The 19,392-nt window shown below is 43.3% G+C and overlaps 1 protein-coding gene across 1 annotated transcript in view; it reads right to left on the reverse strand.

The window, feature by feature from the left end:
* The window catches only part of DIS3L (DIS3 like exosome 3'-5' exoribonuclease), a 30,915-nt gene extending 12,691 nt beyond the window's left edge, over positions 1–18,224 (reverse strand). Inside the window, exons 1-6 of the mRNA XM_010834542.1 lie at positions 18,012–18,224; positions 9,028–9,156; positions 7,149–7,284; positions 4,662–4,838; positions 3,193–3,271; positions 1,903–2,082 (exon numbers count right to left, since the gene is read on the reverse strand). Coding sequence (XP_010832844.1) covers positions 1,903–2,082; positions 3,193–3,271; positions 4,662–4,838; positions 7,149–7,284; positions 9,028–9,156; positions 18,012–18,130 — 820 coding nt within the window. The 5' untranslated portion in view covers positions 18,131–18,224. The remainder of the gene's footprint in view (positions 1–1,902; positions 2,083–3,192; positions 3,272–4,661; positions 4,839–7,148; positions 7,285–9,027; positions 9,157–18,011) is intronic.
* Between the last annotated feature and the right edge of the window lie 1,168 nt (positions 18,225–19,392).

Raw genomic sequence — 19,392 nt, forward strand, 5'->3', positions numbered from 1 at the left:
GCAAACATTTGCCTTTCTTTTAAGAAGGATGGATCATTTTTTTTTAAGATAGGTAATTTTTAAAATAAACACTGTTAGTATGCGCCCCCCTCCTTTTTCTTTTTTTTTTGTGGGGTGACTTTTAGAAGCCATTAGTCCCACTTTCTCTTCGGCCCTTACTTCACCAAACTCAGGTTTAGGTATGTTGGGAAAAGTCAGTGATTTTCACCTTTTTTTTTTTGACCACAGGGATCTTAGTTTCCTGATCAGGGATTGAATCCATGCCCCCTGCAGGGGAGGCATGAGGTCTTAACCACTGGGCTGCCAGCGAAGTCCCTGATCTTCACTTTTTTAAACCTATGCCTTCTGTTGGGCGTTTTCACTGTCTTGCATTTTCCTACCAGCCAAAATCATTTGGTTCAACATTATTCACAGAAAAAGTATACAAATCATAAGTCTGATACGTAAAACTTTTAATCATCACAGACTGAAGTCAAGAAAAGGCAAAGTATAACATTTAAAAGCGCTATCTTTGCTTTCCCCAAGTATTTATGGAGGCCCTGTTCTAGGTTCTAGCAGGGAACACAGCTGTATCAGAACAAAGTCCCTGACTGCTTGGGGTCTACACTCCAGTCTGGGTGTCTGTGGGGGTGGGAGACAAATATGTGAGGCAGGGAGGACTGCTAGGAGATGCAGAGTAGCGTAAGGTGACCAGGAGCATGAAGGGTCAGAATAGCAGCTATTTCAGATGAAGTGACTTCTGAGCAGAGACCTGAAGTGAGGAGAGGAGGTGTGAGGTTTGGGGAAAGCTTGTTTCTCAGGTGGTAAAGGACAAGTTGGTAACCGTGGCAGAAGCAGAGACCTGACAGGACCTGAAGATTTTAAAAGGATCACTGTGGCTCCCTTGCCGAGAAGACTCTCTGGGAGCAAGGACAGGCACAGGGAGGCGAGCGAGGCGGCTGTCGGGAAAATCTCTCCCGGAGGTCTTCGTGCACTGACTTAGGAGCCAAGTGGCAGAGGGCAGGGGCGGCTGGACCCAGACCACGCCTTAAAGCTAGAGTGGACAGCACACGCCGATGTGTGAACGAAGGTGCGGATAGCTCCAAGGTCTTGGGTTGACCAACTGTAAGAACAGCCTTGCCATTTACTGAGATGGGGAACAGTTGGAGAGAAACAGGTTGGGGGGCAGAAATCAGGATTTTGTTATTAGGTGTGCTAAGTTTGAGGTGCCTGTTAAGACATCCAGGGGAGGAAGCCAAACAGATGACTGAGTAGACAAAACTGGCTGTGGAAGGGCTCTGGGCTGGAGGGACAGTCAGAGGACTGGAGGCAGCTCCTGGGGAGAGTGTGCGGAGAGGGAGAGATCCAGAGAGGAGGCCGGGTGCATCCGAGAGGACAGTAAGACGGGCAAGAACCAGCAAAGGAATAAGGAGGAATCCACCAGTGGAGGAGAAGAGCCCAGAAGCCGAAGACGAGGCGGTGGTCTGCCAGCCAAATGCTGCTGGCAGGTTATAGGTGCCAAGGACTGTGGGCGGTGAGGTCACCGGTGACTCTGACAAAGGACAAGAGGTAGGAGGGGGTGGGGCCTGGATGTTGCGGTTTTGGGAGAGACCAGGGAGAGAGGAACTGGAGAGGAGAGAGAGAATTCCCTTTTCAATGAGTTTCTCCAGAAACTGAAGCAGGGAAAACGGCGATAGCTGGAGAGGATGTGGGACCTAAGAGGGTTTTTATTTTGTTTTAAGGTGAGACATATTATAGCCTATTTGGGTGCTGATGAGAACTAAATAAACTTGCAGAGACGGGAAACTGATAATGTAGGAAAAGAGACGATATCATATATTAATAATTGCAGTACTTCTGGACTAAGGAGAGGAAAAATAAACAGTCTGCTTGGACGAGCAGGCAGCTTTCGGGCTGGCTCACCTGTGGGCATGGGCTCACTCGGGGACTCGCCCAGGGCCTTGTCCTCACCGTCATTCTCACCCAGGGCGGTGGTTCTCCCCTTCCATTCACTTTTAGGGAGCAGTTCGACAACCACCACGTCTCCATGAATTGAGCGGTTTCGAGCCTTCATCCCGTGGATTAGGACGTCACTGACGAGATCTGCTTTGGGAGCAGCACAGAGAAACCCCATAAAGCCAAGGGTGAGACCTCACCAGTGAGGCCTTTCAACATAATCCGTTCAAGATCTAATCAGCATTATTGTAAATAAAAGCTCCCTCCTTTCAAAGATGGAAGTCAAACCGAAGGCAAACTTTTGCCCCACAGGTTAGGAAGGAAGGAAGGCTGCTGCCAGGCCATGCTGCAAAATGTGCTTTCATAAAGCCACCCCCAACCATCTTTTTTTTTGGCCCCACCGCTTGACATATGGGATCTTAAGTTTCCCAACCAGGGATCAAATCTGCATTCCCTGCCCTGGAAGTGTAGAGTCTTAACGGCTGCACTGCCAGGGAAGTCCCTCAAGTGCCTTCTAAGGTAGCTTGCCTGCATGAGACAGTGTCAGCCCACACTGGGACTCTGTCTCATACCTTCAGGGGCCACGCGTCCAGGGAGCGGTCAGCAGGCTGCTGAACTGCAGATACTGCAGAACTAGAAGCCTGACGAGCAGAAGCCCAGAGAAAGCCATTGCTTCTCACCCTCCTCCAGCCTCACCCTGTCATTGCAGATCTAACAGTACACTCTATTATGATACAATTTAGTCACACTTTTTTTTCATCTATGTTACTTTTTAAAAGACTCCAATGAGGCAATATATTAGCTCAGTGATGCAGCACAGGACTATGTCTTAAAACCTCACAGGTTCAGCCCCACTGCTTACCGCGTGCACCATCCTGGGACAGTTACTTTGCTTCTCTGTCGTTAAATTTCTTCATGTGTAGAAGGCAGTAAACAATAACAATACCTACTTTATTTATTTATTTATTTTACAATACCTACTTTAAGTGCTTAGAATAGTATCTGATACATAATAAGCACCCAATAAAATGGTAGCTATTACCATTTTTTAGAGTTATTACCAAAAAATCAGAAATTATAGACAAAAAGGATAGGGAAGAAAAAAAAAAAAAAAAAGCCCATGATTCCACACAACCAGTGTATGTGAGGATATCTGACACGGCACGTATGAAGTGACAATTTCAACTTTGCTTTCTTCAGTCTGTAATATCAGAATAAAAAAGCAGTATGGAAATTTATGTAAGGTTTATACTGAACCTGAATCTTTACTGCTGGCTCCTTGAAGTCGAACAAAAGCTTCTATTTGTGCTCTGTGTTTGTTGACATTCAGAGTTCCCTAAAATCAAAATCAATATGAAAAGCTTCTTTTCTGTCTGTTTTAACCTCCAAAAGGTATAGCTCAAAAATTTTATGAAAATATCCCCATTATATTCTTATAAGGTTTATGATCCCTTTCTTTAGGAATAATAATAATAATTCATCACCAATGTTTATTTTCTCTGGAGAATGTACCTTCATTTTGACCTACTCTTAGCTGTACCAAGCGTTGCAAGTGTGACGATTTATCTTACCTAAGTGATGAGCAGTCTTTAAAATATCTTCTTCCCCAAAATATCCTCAGGAATGCTGTAAACTTCATTACCAATTGGAAGCATTAGCCTCTCCAACAGATATAGTGCTTAAACCCCCACATTCAGGGACTTCCCTGATGGTCCAGTGACTAAGACTCCTTGCTCCCAGTGCAGGGGGGCCTGGGTTCAAATCCTAGTCAGGGAGCTAGATCCCACATACAACTGAGAGTTCACATGTCACAACTAACAATCTCACGTGTCACAACAAGGACCAAAGATCCCACAAATAAATAAATAATAAAAAAAACCCCCTACACTTTAGGGAGGGAGTTTAGTGTGGTAGGTTCAACCTAAATCTATGTAAAAATCTATATGTAAAATCGACGGTAGAATAGTTCTGTATCTTGACTGTGGTGGTAAATACACAATTTACACATGTGATTAAACTGCATGTGTGCACACATGCACACACAGAGTAAAGCACACAGAACTGTTGAAATCTGAATAATAATTTTGATTTCCTCTCAAGACCCTGATAGTATCTGGGTCCTGGGTCCTGAGATAACACACAGACACACTTGAAAGGGGCAGGAAAATGGGAAAGGCATGAGGAAGTCCAATTTCAACAACTTTACAATTCTGCCAAACCTCCACACCTTAATGCAAAAATACATTCTCTTTCCCAGTGACATGCGTGCTAAGTCGTGTCTGTTTCTGTGCGACGCTATGACCTGTAGCCCACCAGGCTCCTCTGTCCATGGGATCCTCCAGGCAAGAATAGTGGAGTGGGTTGCCATGTCCTTCTCCAGGGATGTTCCCGATCCAGGGATCAAACCAGCATCTCTTACATCTCTTACATTTGCAGGTGGTTCCTTGACCTCTAGTGCCACCTGGGAAGCCCACGGGAGGCATTGAAAGGCTACCTGTGTAATGCTTAGTGTGTAACCTAATTAAGAACACTAGAGAGCGGCTCCAAACCCAAGGCTGATGCCTACGGAGGGGACTCCCACGTCACCTGGAACACTGGCGACTCTGACTTACTGAGGCCATCTCGCTGACAGCCTTTGAAATCAGAGGCCTGGGACAGGAGCCAAATAAAGAAGAGCAGGAAACACACTGGTTGGTCCCGTGCCGATTCTCCATCACCACCCTCACCTGGATGTAGCGCCCAGACTTGATGCCGGCTTCTAGCACTTCCAGGGGTACGTGTTCTGGGTACTCCTTCCCATGGCTCTCCTGACTCTCATTCTCTCTTTCTCGTCGAGACTGAAGGATAGACTCACAGAGCTCATGGGCGGCCTTTAAATCAGGCCAAAAATTGTCCAGGTAGTTCTGCATTTAACCAAGAGAAACATGATCAGAAGATAAAGATTCTGTTATAGCAGCATTACGAAAACTCCCGAACAGGAACTGCTGGCATGCGGTTTTGAAGAGGGGTTAAATGGGCAGTACCCTCCCAAACCTCATGCTACCGGTTCATTTTCTACCATCTCATTAATCCTGGCAGCCTTGCCCAAGGAACCGCAGGGAGGCTGTTCCTACCATGGAATGCTTCTACCCCCGATCACTCTGCATTTTCAGATCTTCCTCACTCTCCACAAACAAGCAAGTATGTGCACACGTCCGGGCTGCCTGTCTTTACAGGGATCTCATTGCTGCAGGTAACAGCCCCCAGTGAATGGAGAGGAAAAGCTCCTACATGTGCACTGTTTAAAAAATCTTGAAATATTTGAGATTAATAAGAAATCTAAATAACCTGGCAAAAAATGGTGAGGAGTAGAGTATAATAAGGCAGAGTCTCCCCTCCTTCAACCTATAGGCAATCTCAGATGAGCAGAGAGGAGGGAAGGAAAGAGGTTTCTGTTCTTTGGTGTTAGGCTTTCCAGCCTCATAAGCTCCCTGAGGACCACATCTTCTTTTGTGACTATACAGATATAGTCACAATTTTCATGTGGAGACACTTGTGGGGACGCTCTATCAATGTGACGACCTGGTATGAAACATAATTCCCAAACAAGTGTCAGGGTCGCCTCCAAGTAGAATATTACTGAATATTATTGTACTTCTTGGTGTAACTTGCAGAGAGGCCCTAGAAAAGACACCAAGGTCACCACCCAGAGGAGACTGGTGTGGTGAGGTTGCCTGCGCTTCATCTACTTCCCATGTCCAGGCTACATGCCTTCACTTCTTCAAGAGGAATTTATTGTCCTCACTCCTTCCAATCTACCTTCAAGTCTCCACAGAAAATTCTGGGCTTCCTGCTCATCTGAACTTCATAGTATCTCTTTTTCTCTGCTATCATACACTGCTGTAAAGCCCTCGGTCACACAGTTTGCTTAGGAAATGCTATACAAAATCAAACTGTACTATGCTACTGGGCTACAGAGAAAAGTAATTTTCACAAAAAGTAGAAAAACGTAATTTTAGTCAACTGTCCTCTGCAGGAACAAGACATGATGTATTGCAACAGAAAAAATAAGTGACACTGCCATTAATATCCAGCGCCCCTGGATTTTTCTGGCATGTCGGAACACTTTTTTTTTATAGCAGGGCCAAGAAAATTCTATTGGCAAATCTTTAGCAATACATGCACATGGGAACCTTTATAGGATCTACAATTCAAAATCCAACTAGACGTTCTGTAAACTGACACAGGTAATGGAGGGCCTCATTCTAGTTTCTGAATCAAAAAACAATATTCACCATTGAAACCTGATTGACCAACTGGGCAGGCAGAAGTGACCAGTAATCTCTTGAGAGATTAACAGGCATCCTATTCTCCAAAAAGGTACCTAAGAAATAGGAGAACTGTGTTGGTCAGAAAGCTCAAAAAACAGTCACTGATAATGCTGCTCCTGCCTGTTACATGGACACCAAGCTGGTCCAACAGCCTTCACAGAAGTAATATCACAGGTCACCCCTTCCTTTACTCTTACTGACCCGCGCCCAAGGTCACAAGTAAAGAAGTGTGAATAGTAGAAAAAGAAGATTGGCCTTTAAAACGATGTTTTGTGTATATTTAGCAAAACGGTTTTGGAGTCAACAGAGCTTAGTGATTAAGAGCTTTGGAGTCTGACTGCCTGGGTTCTCACCCCAGTTCTATCACTCTCTCTCTGTGACCTTGGGCAAGCTGCTTTAGCCTTTCTGTTTCCTCACCAATAAAATGGGGATATTAACACCTGTCTCAAAGGGTTGTTGTCAGAACTAAATGAAATAATACACTCAGAACAGTGCCTGCCATAGATAAATGCTGGCTATTAGTTTTAGGTAGAACCATGTAAAACTGCCTTTTTGTACGTCAAAAACAACATAATGTTGGCAGTTTTATAAGATTCAACCTATCGTCATTACTACTAGTATTATTGTTATGACTCTAAACATGTGTTCACTGTCAATAGGGATTTACTGGTCTGCAGTCTTAGAAACTGTAGGCCTTACAGTCACAGGGAGTTTGCCCAAATTTGCCAAAGATAAGATTAATTAGGTGGAGAGTGATAAAGACGCAGAACTTCTTTAAAGTCTTCATTCTTTATTTTCCCTTTTCTGTACTGCCAAAGAGATCCAGAGCCTTAGGGGTACCACTGTGGAAGTGAACACACACACACACACACACACACACACACACCCCCCAGCTGGAAATACCTTGAAGGAAATCACAAACACTCCTCCCGTTTCACTTCCATACTGCTGAATTGCCTCTTCATCTTCTGTCACCATAACGATGGGCATCCTATCCTGGCAGTGGTGGTAGTACCAAGCGGCGGCATTGTAGATGCTCCTAGGAAGCAAGGGGCACGTGAGCCCTCCCAAGGCAGACACACTCAAGCTCCTGATCAGAACGTCATACGTGGCTTTCAGTCTGCTCCCCTTTGGTTTATACAGACAACCATTCATTCATTCACCACATACTTCCTGAGCACCCATTATAAACATATCCTGGATTGGGTACTCTGGGGGAGAAAAAGAAGAATCAGAAAGTGCTTGAGATCTCTTGTTCTCTAAGAAATCCAAGTATCACAGAAACCTCATCCATTTCTTGATATGGCCTAGAAGCCATGAGGCTCTGCCACCACTAACACCTTTTAATTGGACAGATGAACCATACAGCACCACAAACAAGCCTTTGGCTAAGAGAAAAAGTAGGCTGGATGCAAGAAGCTGAAGATCATAACCCAGTAAAGACAGAATCCAACATGGTACCACGTGAAACGTCTGAAAATCCTCGTGAGGAGAATCTGAATTGAAAATGGAGTCTAGGTCTGGAGATGTATTCAAGAAAGGATCATGTTTCCGATGAAGTGGATGGACTTGAAAAGTCAGTTTCTGTAGGCATCTGTCTCCCTTTCTGCAAATGAAGATGCTATGCAAGGTTCCTTTAGTTCTAGAATTAAAAAATATTCACTAAGTACTGACTGCGTGCAAGGTTGTGTAGTTAGTAAGTGTGAGTCCTCACACGTGACCCAATCTAGGAAGAGATTTGCTTTTCCCTTTCTGCTGTGGAGCCCTGTGGGAACTCAGTCCATTAAAGACTCAGTATATATCAGTGCTTATTTTGCTTTAGAGAATTTAAATATTTAATGGCTACACAGACAAAGAATTATAAGGAAAAATGATGTAAATATTTTGTATGGCAAAGCTATTTTAAAACTACAGTCTCTTTTGCCTTCTACAGAAGAGTGTGGCAGAAGCTATGTGTGCCCAGCACCTGCGCCCTAAGGCTGCCTCTGGCTTCAGCTGAGGCGGGGGTGATGGTTCCATCCCTTCTCAAGGGTCCGCTGACTGGAGTTAACACCCTCAGGGGATGACCCTCAGCTAGAGTGGTACCTAAGTGCCTTCGCCTCCGCCCTTGGAGGTGACTTCTGGGGCATGCTCTGCATGCTTTTTTAAAGGTTCCCAGCAGACGGAGCCTCAGTTTCCCTCAGCAGCAACACATCCTTTACTGCTTTCCCTCCTTCTCTGCATCACTCTCCCCAGTTCCTCACTCCTGCTTCTGGGAATTGCTTCTCACACAAACAACTCATCTCCCAAATCCTTGCTTCAGGGCTCTGCATTTAGGTGGACTCAGCTATGACCCCCCACTTCCTAAAACAGCTTGACTAGAATTAAACTATGAGTTTCAGTTTAGTAAGGCTGATGGGGATATTAAAGCAACTTAAACCAGAGACAGTGAGATGATCTTAGCTTAAAAGTAGGACCTCTCCCTGCCACACACACACACACACACACACACACACACACACACACTTGCATTAAAGCTGTGACTTCTGGATCCTATTAGCCTTTAGGGGCCTGGGGCAAACTTACTCTAGGCACCTGTATCTCCTTAATTACAATTTCTAAAATTGTATTCAAATGACATCTCTAGAATATAGACACATTAAGCATTTCAGTATTAATCACAGTTCCAGAATAACTGTTGGTTTGTTCTGGCGTTATATTTAGATCAACTCCCAAATAACCAATGATAGAGAAATGAAAGAAGCTGATAGGGTGGACACCTAGCTGTTATTCAGGGCCATACCTGCTCTGCCACTTCTCCATGGACTCCCCTCTCTCCCGAGGGAGATAGCAGGACTGCTGGAATTCATTAGCGAAGAGGACACAATCATGACGCGCATCCTTTAGGAGATTTCGCAATTTATTATACTGTCTGTGACACAGAGAAGAAGAATAAATCTCACGTAGCATGTACTCATCTCCTGCCAGCTCTTGCTAAGGTTCAGAAAAGATGAGGTATTTTGGAGTGAAAGACTGATTATTTAAAACCCAAGACACACTTATTTATAGGCCTTAGTGTGTGCAGTGCGCTTGCGCTGGTTTCTCCAACCTGCCGGAATGGGCGTGGGCAGAGCCTCAGTAGTTAGTTCATGGATCAGTTAAATTCCTCTACATCCCTTTCCCTTTCTGAGACCTCTGTCTGTTTATTATGTAATTATACGACCTTGCCTCATGTAGCCCCTTAGTCAAAGGCTCACAGAGGCAAGCAGAGTTTAGGGCTGTATTCTTATACTTCACTTTATTCCATAAATGGCATTGGGTTTTAATACATTTTATTTTTTGCTGGCAGACCTGGAAAAGGCATGTAAGGTAAGTTTGGGGATTTATCTGTGAATGTTATTGATGCAGCCACACCATTTACATGAATGAAGGCTAGCTTCATCTGTCAGACAACTAACTGAAAGTTTTAAGGTTTTTCCCCATCAGGAGATCTTCCTGTTAATCTCAAATAAATGTAAAGCAAATAAAATGTAAAGTCTCAATTAAGTCAGTTTCTAAGAAGGTGCTTTTCAATTGTCTTGGTAATATGAAATATATAATATTCACAATTATTTTAAAGGAAATCAATTATTTATTTTAAAATGGATTAATATTAAATCAGATGTTAAATTAACATATAAATTATCCAAGGTAGATGACTGGCATGTAATATAATAAAATTTGTGTGCTTGCATTCCTAGCACCAGCCTGCCACCATGGATGTTTAAAAATGAGTCTTTTCAATAAAGCAAAGGCAGAACTTTAACTTTTTTCCTCTAAATAAATGCTATCAAATCTGTATCATCTCAACACTTCATTGGAAAGCAAGAAACACATTTTACTTTCTTAGTAATTCTAATTTTGAGCCACTTTAAAAGGAATCAACAGCAAAAAGGATCAGCAGGTAACTACAACTTATAAAACTGTCCTAATGAACAAAAGGATTCAGCTTCATTTATGTGAATGGTAGCTTTCCTTCATAGAATTCCACTTGTGTAAACAAAAGCTGCCCCTTTCCCCTGGAAATGCCTAGAACATATTAAATTTATAATTTTCCCACTTTCACAAAGATACACTTAAAATCATTTTTCACAGCCTCTGAGAATATGCACAGAGGAGTCTCCATCACTGTGCTAGCAAGACCCAGACCCTCCTTACCAGGTGGTTAGGCAAGGACTTTCACTTTCTGCTTCACACATTTCTGTCATGCATGAATTTTTAAAATGAGTACTTTTCTTGTTAAGCAATAAAAAATTCTAGAAGAGGTTTTATAAACATCTGAAATTTATTAATTCAGAGAAAATACTGAAAACTATTGCCTGTTTTTCCTGATCTCTTCCAGTTTTTTGCTCCCTTTGACCACATCCCTAAAGCACCTGAGTTCAGTACAGGTACTGGCTGCACTGTACCAGACTAAACAGCTTGCAGTTGGCAAACTCCTTCTCTGTGCTCTGCTGAGGGCCCTCAGGGAACCATCTAGATGTCCCTGATGCTGCCCTTCACCTGCAAAATGGTCCTGCTCATGGTGAACGCAACATAACCATCCATTCCTCAAAAAAAAAAAAAAAAGTCAAAACTAGAACTACCACATGTCCCAGCAATTCACTTCTGGGTACAGACCTCGAAGAACTGAAAGCAGCGTCTCAAAGAGATATTTGCACACCCCTGTTCATAACAACATTATTCATATTAGCTAAAAGGTAGAACCAGCCCAAGTGTCTACAGAGGAATGGGTGGATGAACAAAACGTGGTATATACATACCACGGACTGTTACTCAGCCTTAGAAGGGAAGCTCTGACATATTCTTCAGCACAGATGACCCTTGAAGACATTATGCTGAGTGAAACAAGCCGGTCACAAAAGGACAAGTATTGGATGATTACACTTATATGTATTTCCCTGAGGAGCCAAATACACAGAGACAGAAAGTGGGACGGTGGTTGTGTGTTGTGTTGGGGGGTGCGGGTCTTGGGGGAGGGAGATGGGGAATTAACATTTAGTGGGTTTCAGTTTGGGGAGATGAAAAAGTTCTGAAGGCAGGTTGTTACAACAGTGTCAATGTATTCAATGCTACCAAACAGTATACTTAGATAGGGGTACATTTTATGTTATATATATTTTACTGTGATTAAAAAAAATAGCTACACTAATTGTCAAAACAAAATAAAACCACAAAAAAAGATAGAACAACCCATTTCAGTGGGATCAGATCAGATCAGATCAGTCGCTCAGTCGTGTCCGACTCTTTGCGACCCCATGAATCGCAGCACGCCAGGCCTCCCTGTCCATCACCAACTCCCAGAGTTCACCCAGACTCACGTCCATCGAGTCAGTGATGCCATCCAGCCATCTCATCCTCTGTCGTCCCCTTCTCCTCCTGCCCCCAATCCTTCCCAGCATCAGAGTCTTTTCCAATGAGTCAACTCTTCGCATGAGGTGGCCAAAGTACTGGAGTTTCAGCTTTAGCATCATTCAGGCAATGTGCAGGGTGTGATGGGAACCCAGGAGGGAAGAGGAAGGCATCCAGGAGGGAGGGGACAGACCTGAAGGATGGGTGAGCAGTAAGTAGACAAAGGGCCCCAGGGAGGAAAGAGAGGGGACAGAAGGCTCGAGGGAGCAGACAGCACGCTTTCTCCTTATATCTCTAGCACTTAACCCACAGCAGGTGCTCAAAAAATGTCTGCAAATGAGTCAATGAACTCACAACCCGCTGCAACAGTGAACCAAATACAAGACACAAATGCCCTGGGACAAACTCTGACATTTCAGAACCCAGTTGCTCTTTCGCTAGGCTTCGCACACATCACTGCATTGGTCAGCACACCCGTACCCTAAATGTGGGGCTTCTCGAATCCAGTCCTCTCCAAACACCTGATGCTCCACAAGCCAGACCCAGGGGGGTTTACCACCAAATAAGCGTAATGACAATCCTTGCCAATGTTTAGCAAAACCTATCACTTAGAAAAAAGAATTTTCTCAATTTGAAGTTCTACTCCCAAATATTTCCCGTAGACTTTTCAAGTGTGCGTCCATTTGTCAGCTACCTATCAGCCAGATAAAACAAATGAACAAATGGCACGAGAATATTAATGGAGAAAGCAGGAGACAAACAGCGAATCACTCTGAGTGTGACAGTCCAGTGCTCTTGTAGGCATGTGGGTTTATGCTTATAATTTCATAGCATATCCATCGAATACAGTCGTATTTTTTGCTAGTCAGGGCTGGTGGCGCACATGATGGAATGAGATATATGAGCATCCTGCAGGGAGCCAGCAGAGATCATCATAGTGCCTTAAACAAATCTGGCCTGAATGACAGGACAAGAGTTTCAAATAGTCAAGTACAAAAAAATTAAAAAACTTCCAGTCTTACAGAAAAACCCTAGTTTCCTGGTCTGGCTCAAGTGTTTTCTAAAAATCTCCATTATCTACAGACAGTTTCTCAGGGGACAGCAAAACTTACCTTTTCTAGATTGATTTTTTTTTCTATTTTTATTCAATAGTGATCTTATCTGCAGATGCAACATGCCTTCCCCTGCTGACTCCTCTCTCTGGGGATTAGAAGTGGGTGTCATACAATCAATGGGAGATGTACAAGGAAGTGGGCTCCGTACTCAAGGCTGCATTTCTTCAGTTTTTGCAGAACTGGGGTGAGGTCTCCTAGACTTGCTTTCAGAGGTCCCTAAGCTTTCTACAAGAATTTCAAAAATTTCTATTTCCATTTATATTAGGTTGTATTCTTTCTTTTTTATTTTATTTTTTTACTGTGGTAAAAGTCATATAATATAAAACATAGTATCTTAACCAGACTTAACTTATAGTTTAGTGACACAAAGTACATTCAACCTGTGCAACTCTCATTCATCATCCATCTCCCAAATTATTCACCTTCCTAAACGGAAACTCTGTCCCCATTATACACTAACTGCCCATTCTCCTCTCCCCGCCCCTGGTATCTATCAATGTACTTTCTGATTGTGAATTTGACTATACTAGGTACCTCGTATAAGTGGAATCAAGCAGTATTTGCCTGCATTAGGTGATATTCTTAAAACATTTTGAATGGAGCATAATTTGGACCAGGCTTCTAGCTGCAATGCCATTTGGTGTCAGGGCCTGCCCTGTTGGAAGCCTCAAAGACACCTCAAACTCAAGACCTCTACCTTCCCACACCTGACCTCCTCTAGTGTTCCCCCTCTGTATCGGGTTACATAAGCCAGAAACCTTAGTGTCATTCTTGACACTACCTTCTCCCTTATCTCACTTACATAAATCCATTACTAAACCCTATAGATCTTTTTTAAAAACAGTTGCTTTATTGAGATATGATGCATAAAATTCACCCTTTTAAGATGTACAATTCAATGGTTTTTAGTATAGTCCCAGAGTTATGTAACCATTACCATTATCTAATTCCATTTTTATCAGCCCCCAAAGAAACTTATACCCATCAAGCAGTCACTTCCCATTCCCTTTGACTCAGCCCCTGGCAACTACTAACCTACTTTTCATCTCTTGGATTTACCTATTCTAGGCATTTTATATAAATGGAATCATACAATATAGGATTTCCATGTGTGTGGCTTGATTCTTTCACTTTGCATAATATTTTCAAGTCCGTGTTGTAGCATTTATCACTAATTTATTCCTTGTTATGGCTGAATAATATTTCATTGTATGGTTAAAACACCTTTCGTGGAATCATTATCAGTAGCTAGACATTTGGGTTGTTCCCATAGTTTGGCTATTATGAATACAGCTCTTATGAACATCTGTCTCCGAGTTTTTGTGTGGACATGTTTCCAATCTGTTATATATTTACAAAGTTCTATGGATCTTACCTACTGAACAGCTCTTAGAAAAGTCTATTTCTCTCCCTGTCTCTAAGTTAGCCACATCTCTCATGTGAACTAAAGCAAGTGCCTCCTCTTCTTTTCGCCAAGCCTCTTTTCCACTGGCCCAGTAATCTTTTCAAAATTGGAATCCGATCATGTTATCCCCCTTGCTCAAAACCCTTCACCACATCCCTGAGGCCCATGGGCCCTGTCTTAGTCCAGCCCAGGGCCTCTCCTCCCTCCTTCTCCACGTACTCCCTCCCCCGACCTTGCACGGCACAGTTTCCTTGCCCAGAAAGCTTTTCTCCTTTCTTTGCCTGGGACTCACACACCCCTCAGAGCTCAACACAGGCCTCTCACTCAGGAAAGCTTTTCCTCCGGCGCCTAGTCTGGGCTCTCCTGAGCCAAGTCCCATGCCTCAGCATGCCTGTCACAGCCGCATTTCCCCATCTGTTTCTGAGCATCCATTACTGCCTGTCTCCCCATCGAGAGCACGTCTGCTTTTGTTCTCCACTGTATCCTCAGTGCTAGCACAGCTCTGACAAATAGAATCTCTCAAATGAACACCTTAACACATGAATAAATGTCAGCCTTACAGGGCTATCACATGAGCCCTCATTAAATAAACATTTGAGGATTGTTAGATGGCAGAGCATGTGATTATTCCAATCAAAAACTTGACATTCCTCATACTGTTTTGTACAACATACTTATGAGAACAGGCATTTTCTGCATTGATATGATTGAAATCAAACTATAAAATCATATTAAATATAGAATCTATGTCTATGGACACGAGGCAGTGTGTGATTGCTTAGTCGCTCAGTCATGTCTGACTCCTTGAAATCCCATGAACTGTAGCCTGCCAGGCTCCTCAGTCCATGGAATTTTCCAGGCAAGAATATTGGAGTGGGTTGCCATTGCCTATTCCAATAGAGGCCGTGTCTTTCCATTATTAAACCCAACTCGGGTGATTTCATTTCAGTAAAACAGTGTCATTGGTCCCCTTAAATTAATGTTCATTTGCAGTTTTCTGATTTTGTAGCTTTGTTTAATTTGAAGGTCTGATTTGGGTTTAGGGTTGCATTAAGTAGTTAGGTATGAGGATTTATACCTAAATTTATGTTGAAACATATTTAAGTAACTTAATTTAAATTAACACTGAGTATCCACGAGACTTTCTTTTCTTTTAGAAACAAAGTTGACTACATTACTCATGTTGAGTAACATTGACATAGGATGGGGAGTTTGATCCCCATCAAACTGTAACACTTTTCAACTGTAACACTTTGATCTCAGTCTTATGTTATGTACTAAGAGACTGAGGCTCATTCTATACAGATGGCATTTAGGAAGGAGTCAAAAAGAAAGCAAGGCATCCTTCTTCCAGACACTAGAGCAGACCAGGTATTTTCACTTGACAAAACTTTCCTAAGCAATAATGTTCCTAAAAGCATGCCAAATAGAATGAATTGTTTACCAGCATCTCAAAAATCTCTAAGGAAGAACTGAAAAACAAAACTTTCCCCAACATTATATGAAGCAAAGCACCAGAGAGCCTCTGCTAGGCCGCAGGCGTGCCAAGTCACTTCAGTCATGTCCGACTCTGTGTGACCCTATCAACTGTAGCCTGCCAGGCTCCTGGGTCCATGGGGATTCTCCAGGCAAGAGTACTGCAGTGGGTTGCCATGCCCTCCTCTTGGGGATCTTCCCAACCCAGGGATCGAACCTGCATCCCTTATGTCTCTTGCATTGGCAGGCGGGTTCTTTACCACTTCTGCTAGGCCACCTTTGGTTAAATACAAATACTCAAGTGATTTACACGTAACACTTACAAAGGCCAAATTAATCAAGCATATCTCCTGAATCTTACACATTCAATGGCTGTCATCAACTATAAAGCTAGCTTTTAATATATGACACTTTCCAGGGCTTAGGTCAGAGAAGGCAATGGCAACCCACTCCAGTACTCTTGCCTGGAAAATCCATGGACGGAGGAGCCTGGTAGGCTGCAGTCCATGGGGTCTTGAAGAGTCGGACACGACTGAGCCACTTCACTTTCACTTTCACTTTCATGCATTGGAGAAGGAAATGGCAACCCACTCCAGTGTTCTTGCCTGGAGAATCCCAGGGACGGGGGAGCCTGGTGGGCTGCCGTCTATGGGGTCGCACAGAGTCAGACACGACTGAAGCGACTTAGCAGCAGCAGCAGCAGCAGCAGCAGGGCTTAGGTAACTTCCTTTAGCTGTCTCAACCTGAATACACCTGCTGGTTGCCTAACGGGTAAATAAAACACCAAGTCCCAAACCTGCTGATTCCTTTTGCTGCTTTTCATTCCTCGTCATCAGTCAGGTTCATTTCCCCGAATTGAGACCCGTCTCAAAACTATTTCCTTCAGAAGGCATTTTCAACTCCCACACCCCATGTTCACTTCTGCACTTTGCACAGTCCACATTAAATCATCCTACATGTGTCCATGTAAGGTATGCCACAATTACCTTCTTGCTTCTTGCATCTAACTCCAACAAGACAAGTTTGTTGAGAGAGGGACCAAGACTTCTTTTTGTACTTCAGAAGGCCTGGAACTAGGAGCTCAAAAATGGCAAAACCAGGGTGTTACCCTGTGAGTCTGTTCCATGACTCTTTAGCTTTTGTTTTCACATTTAGTACATTCAGAGACACAGTGAAGTAATGGAAAACCAGTAATTTTTCAAGTTAACTACTTTTGAAATGTTCAGGAAAAAAGACTATTTAAATTCCAATTCTTTGCTTTCAAATGTCCCAGGAATTGGTTTTTAAAACAATCCTTAATATTAAAAATATTTTAGAAAACAGAAGTTGAAAGGGCTTAGCAGTGTGTTAGCAATCACACTATAACAGCAAATTGATTTTAGTAGCAGAAATTGAAATACGACACCTACAACAGCATTTAAACCTGGATGCGTATAAACATTTATATCTTTGTGTCTGAACAAAATCAACTTCAAGCTCATATAAAAATATTCTATCTGAAAAACCTGCACACAATCTAGTAAATGCATATTTTTTGAATTGAGCATATAATAAGGACAACTTATCATTTTCATATACAAATAAACACACTTCATCTTTTACTACCAATGTCTGAAGAAACCACAACATTTAAAAAAGAATAAACATAATTTCTGCTTAACTTGGGGTGTTAAGAGGTTGGGTGTATAATTCTAATATGCTGTTTCCATACAGCCATCAAGTTCAAATCATAAATCTTTTCCCAACATAAAAGAAGCAAAACCATTTATAGTGTATTTGTTTAAAAGGTGAAAAACTGTTCTTCCTTTACGCACAAGGCAAGCATTTTAGACTGAGTTCAACCAGAAATTCTTTGTTTAGCAAATACAATTACTATGGTTGGTGGTTATACCAGTAGTCTAAAAATAAAACAAGTTAATTCTGGTTTCACTGAATAAATCACAAGTGATTAAATGAATTTATAAAGAAATTTGCCTCCCCAATAAAGGAGCCTCAAATTTTAAAACACTTTCTTTTTCCCAGGGGGAAAATAATGTACGTTTCTGAAACAATATATCTATAAATAAGAAGATTAAATAATATGCAGTTTTCACCCAGAAGTAAGCAATAGGTCTGCTACTATAAAATTGCAAACCAAAAGCCAAGAATCTTAAGTACCCACATCCTGGGGACACCGCAGTTTATTGATTTACAGTCAGATCTCTGGGCCAGGTGTTGAAGAAGAAATATAAAAGAATGTTACTGCATTCCTCACTGGCAAAGAAAATGCCAAATTAGTTCAAAAAGTCCTTTCTGATGAAAATAATGAATTCCTCCCCTCTCTCTCCAACAAGGGACCTTTTCTAAAGGGGAGAAAAAAAACCCTGCACCATAAATAAATAAATAATGTAAAACAGATACCTTCGGCCTCTTTGATGCTGCACAGCTTGACAAGCCGTTTGCATGAAAACAATTCCCTTCAACTCAGGAAACTCAAGGATCTCAAGGTAATCTTGAACGACTTTCCAATCTGGAACCATGTAATGAGTCACGTCACTAGACAAGAGTTTCCCATCTGAAGCATAATTCAAAACGGAAGAGATCAGACATCGTTTGCAAACCTGGCTTATTATGATTTCAATGTCAGGGTGTCCCCATGTGCGGAACAACTTCTAATCTTAACAACACTGTGAAGTTTTTAAAAGACAAATCCACTTTGGTAGAGTTAAATTCAGCACCTTCATTTTTCTGAAGTTATGATAAATAAAAGCTCAGTGTGGTCTATGGTGTTGCCAGTCGGACAGAAGATGACAGATTAAAATACAAAAAACAAAAACAAGCAAATCCTAAGCACAATTTAACTTTTTTTGTGTTAACTCATTGACCTGCACTCACTTTCCAGTGGGGCACCACAAACATGTTAACCACTTGTTTATGCCCAGGCATTTCAAGTCGGTTCTGTTTCAAGCTTGCGAACGTGCTCAGAAGTCTCCTTGGGCCAGGAAGGCTGAATTGACTAGAAAAGATGCTCAGTGCAAGCAAGGGCAGAGGTGGGACTTCCACCCAGCCTGTGTCTCGGAGCTGGTTAGCCGAGCTGTAACTGAAATGTTCGCCTTAATAATAAGCTGAGGATCCCAGATATTCGCTGAAAAGGACTACCATGCTCCTCTCCCACCACGGGGAAGAACCTGCAACCTCCATCGTTAAATCGGCCACCCCAGCAGCCTAGAAATCAAGTGGAGGAAGGTGTAGTGGGCAGCCGATCCAAATCCAGTTTCCCCATGACCTTCCTAGACAACGACGCCCCAGATGATTCACAAATCCTACAGTCAAGTGGGCTCGCCACTGGGTTAATGTCTGAGGCCTCGGTGCTGGTAGGTCAGAAAAGTGGTGGGGAGCAGAGCAAAGTACAACGAGAAGCAGCAGCAACGTTTGCTCCCGCGCCCCGACTCGCACTGCGGGGCCCACGGCTCGGGACCTCCTCGTTTCGCCACCGCGAGCCTGGGGGCCGGACGCTCCAGCGCCCACAGGCCCCTCGGAGAGCCCCCAAACCAGGCCTCTGCGCGGCGGGGGCGCCTGCCCCTCGGCCCTTCCTCTTCCCCGGGCAGAGCAATCGGGAGTCGGGGTTGAGAGACCGCGGAGCCGTGGACCGGCCCAGCTCTCGGAGGTCTGGAAGCCGCCTGCCCCTTGCGTGCCAGCGGCAGCCGGGTCGGAGGTGATGCCTGGAGGCGGGCGGAGGCCCGGGGGCCTCGGACTCTGCGCCACTGCGGCCTCGCTCTCCGCCTCTGGGCCGCACCCTTCC

This window comes from Bison bison, unplaced genomic scaffold (genome assembly GCF_000754665.1).
Source record: "Bison bison bison isolate TAMUID 2011002044 unplaced genomic scaffold, Bison_UMD1.0 scf7180017864034, whole genome shotgun sequence".
Taxonomy (NCBI): domain Eukaryota; kingdom Metazoa; phylum Chordata; class Mammalia; order Artiodactyla; family Bovidae; genus Bison; species Bison bison.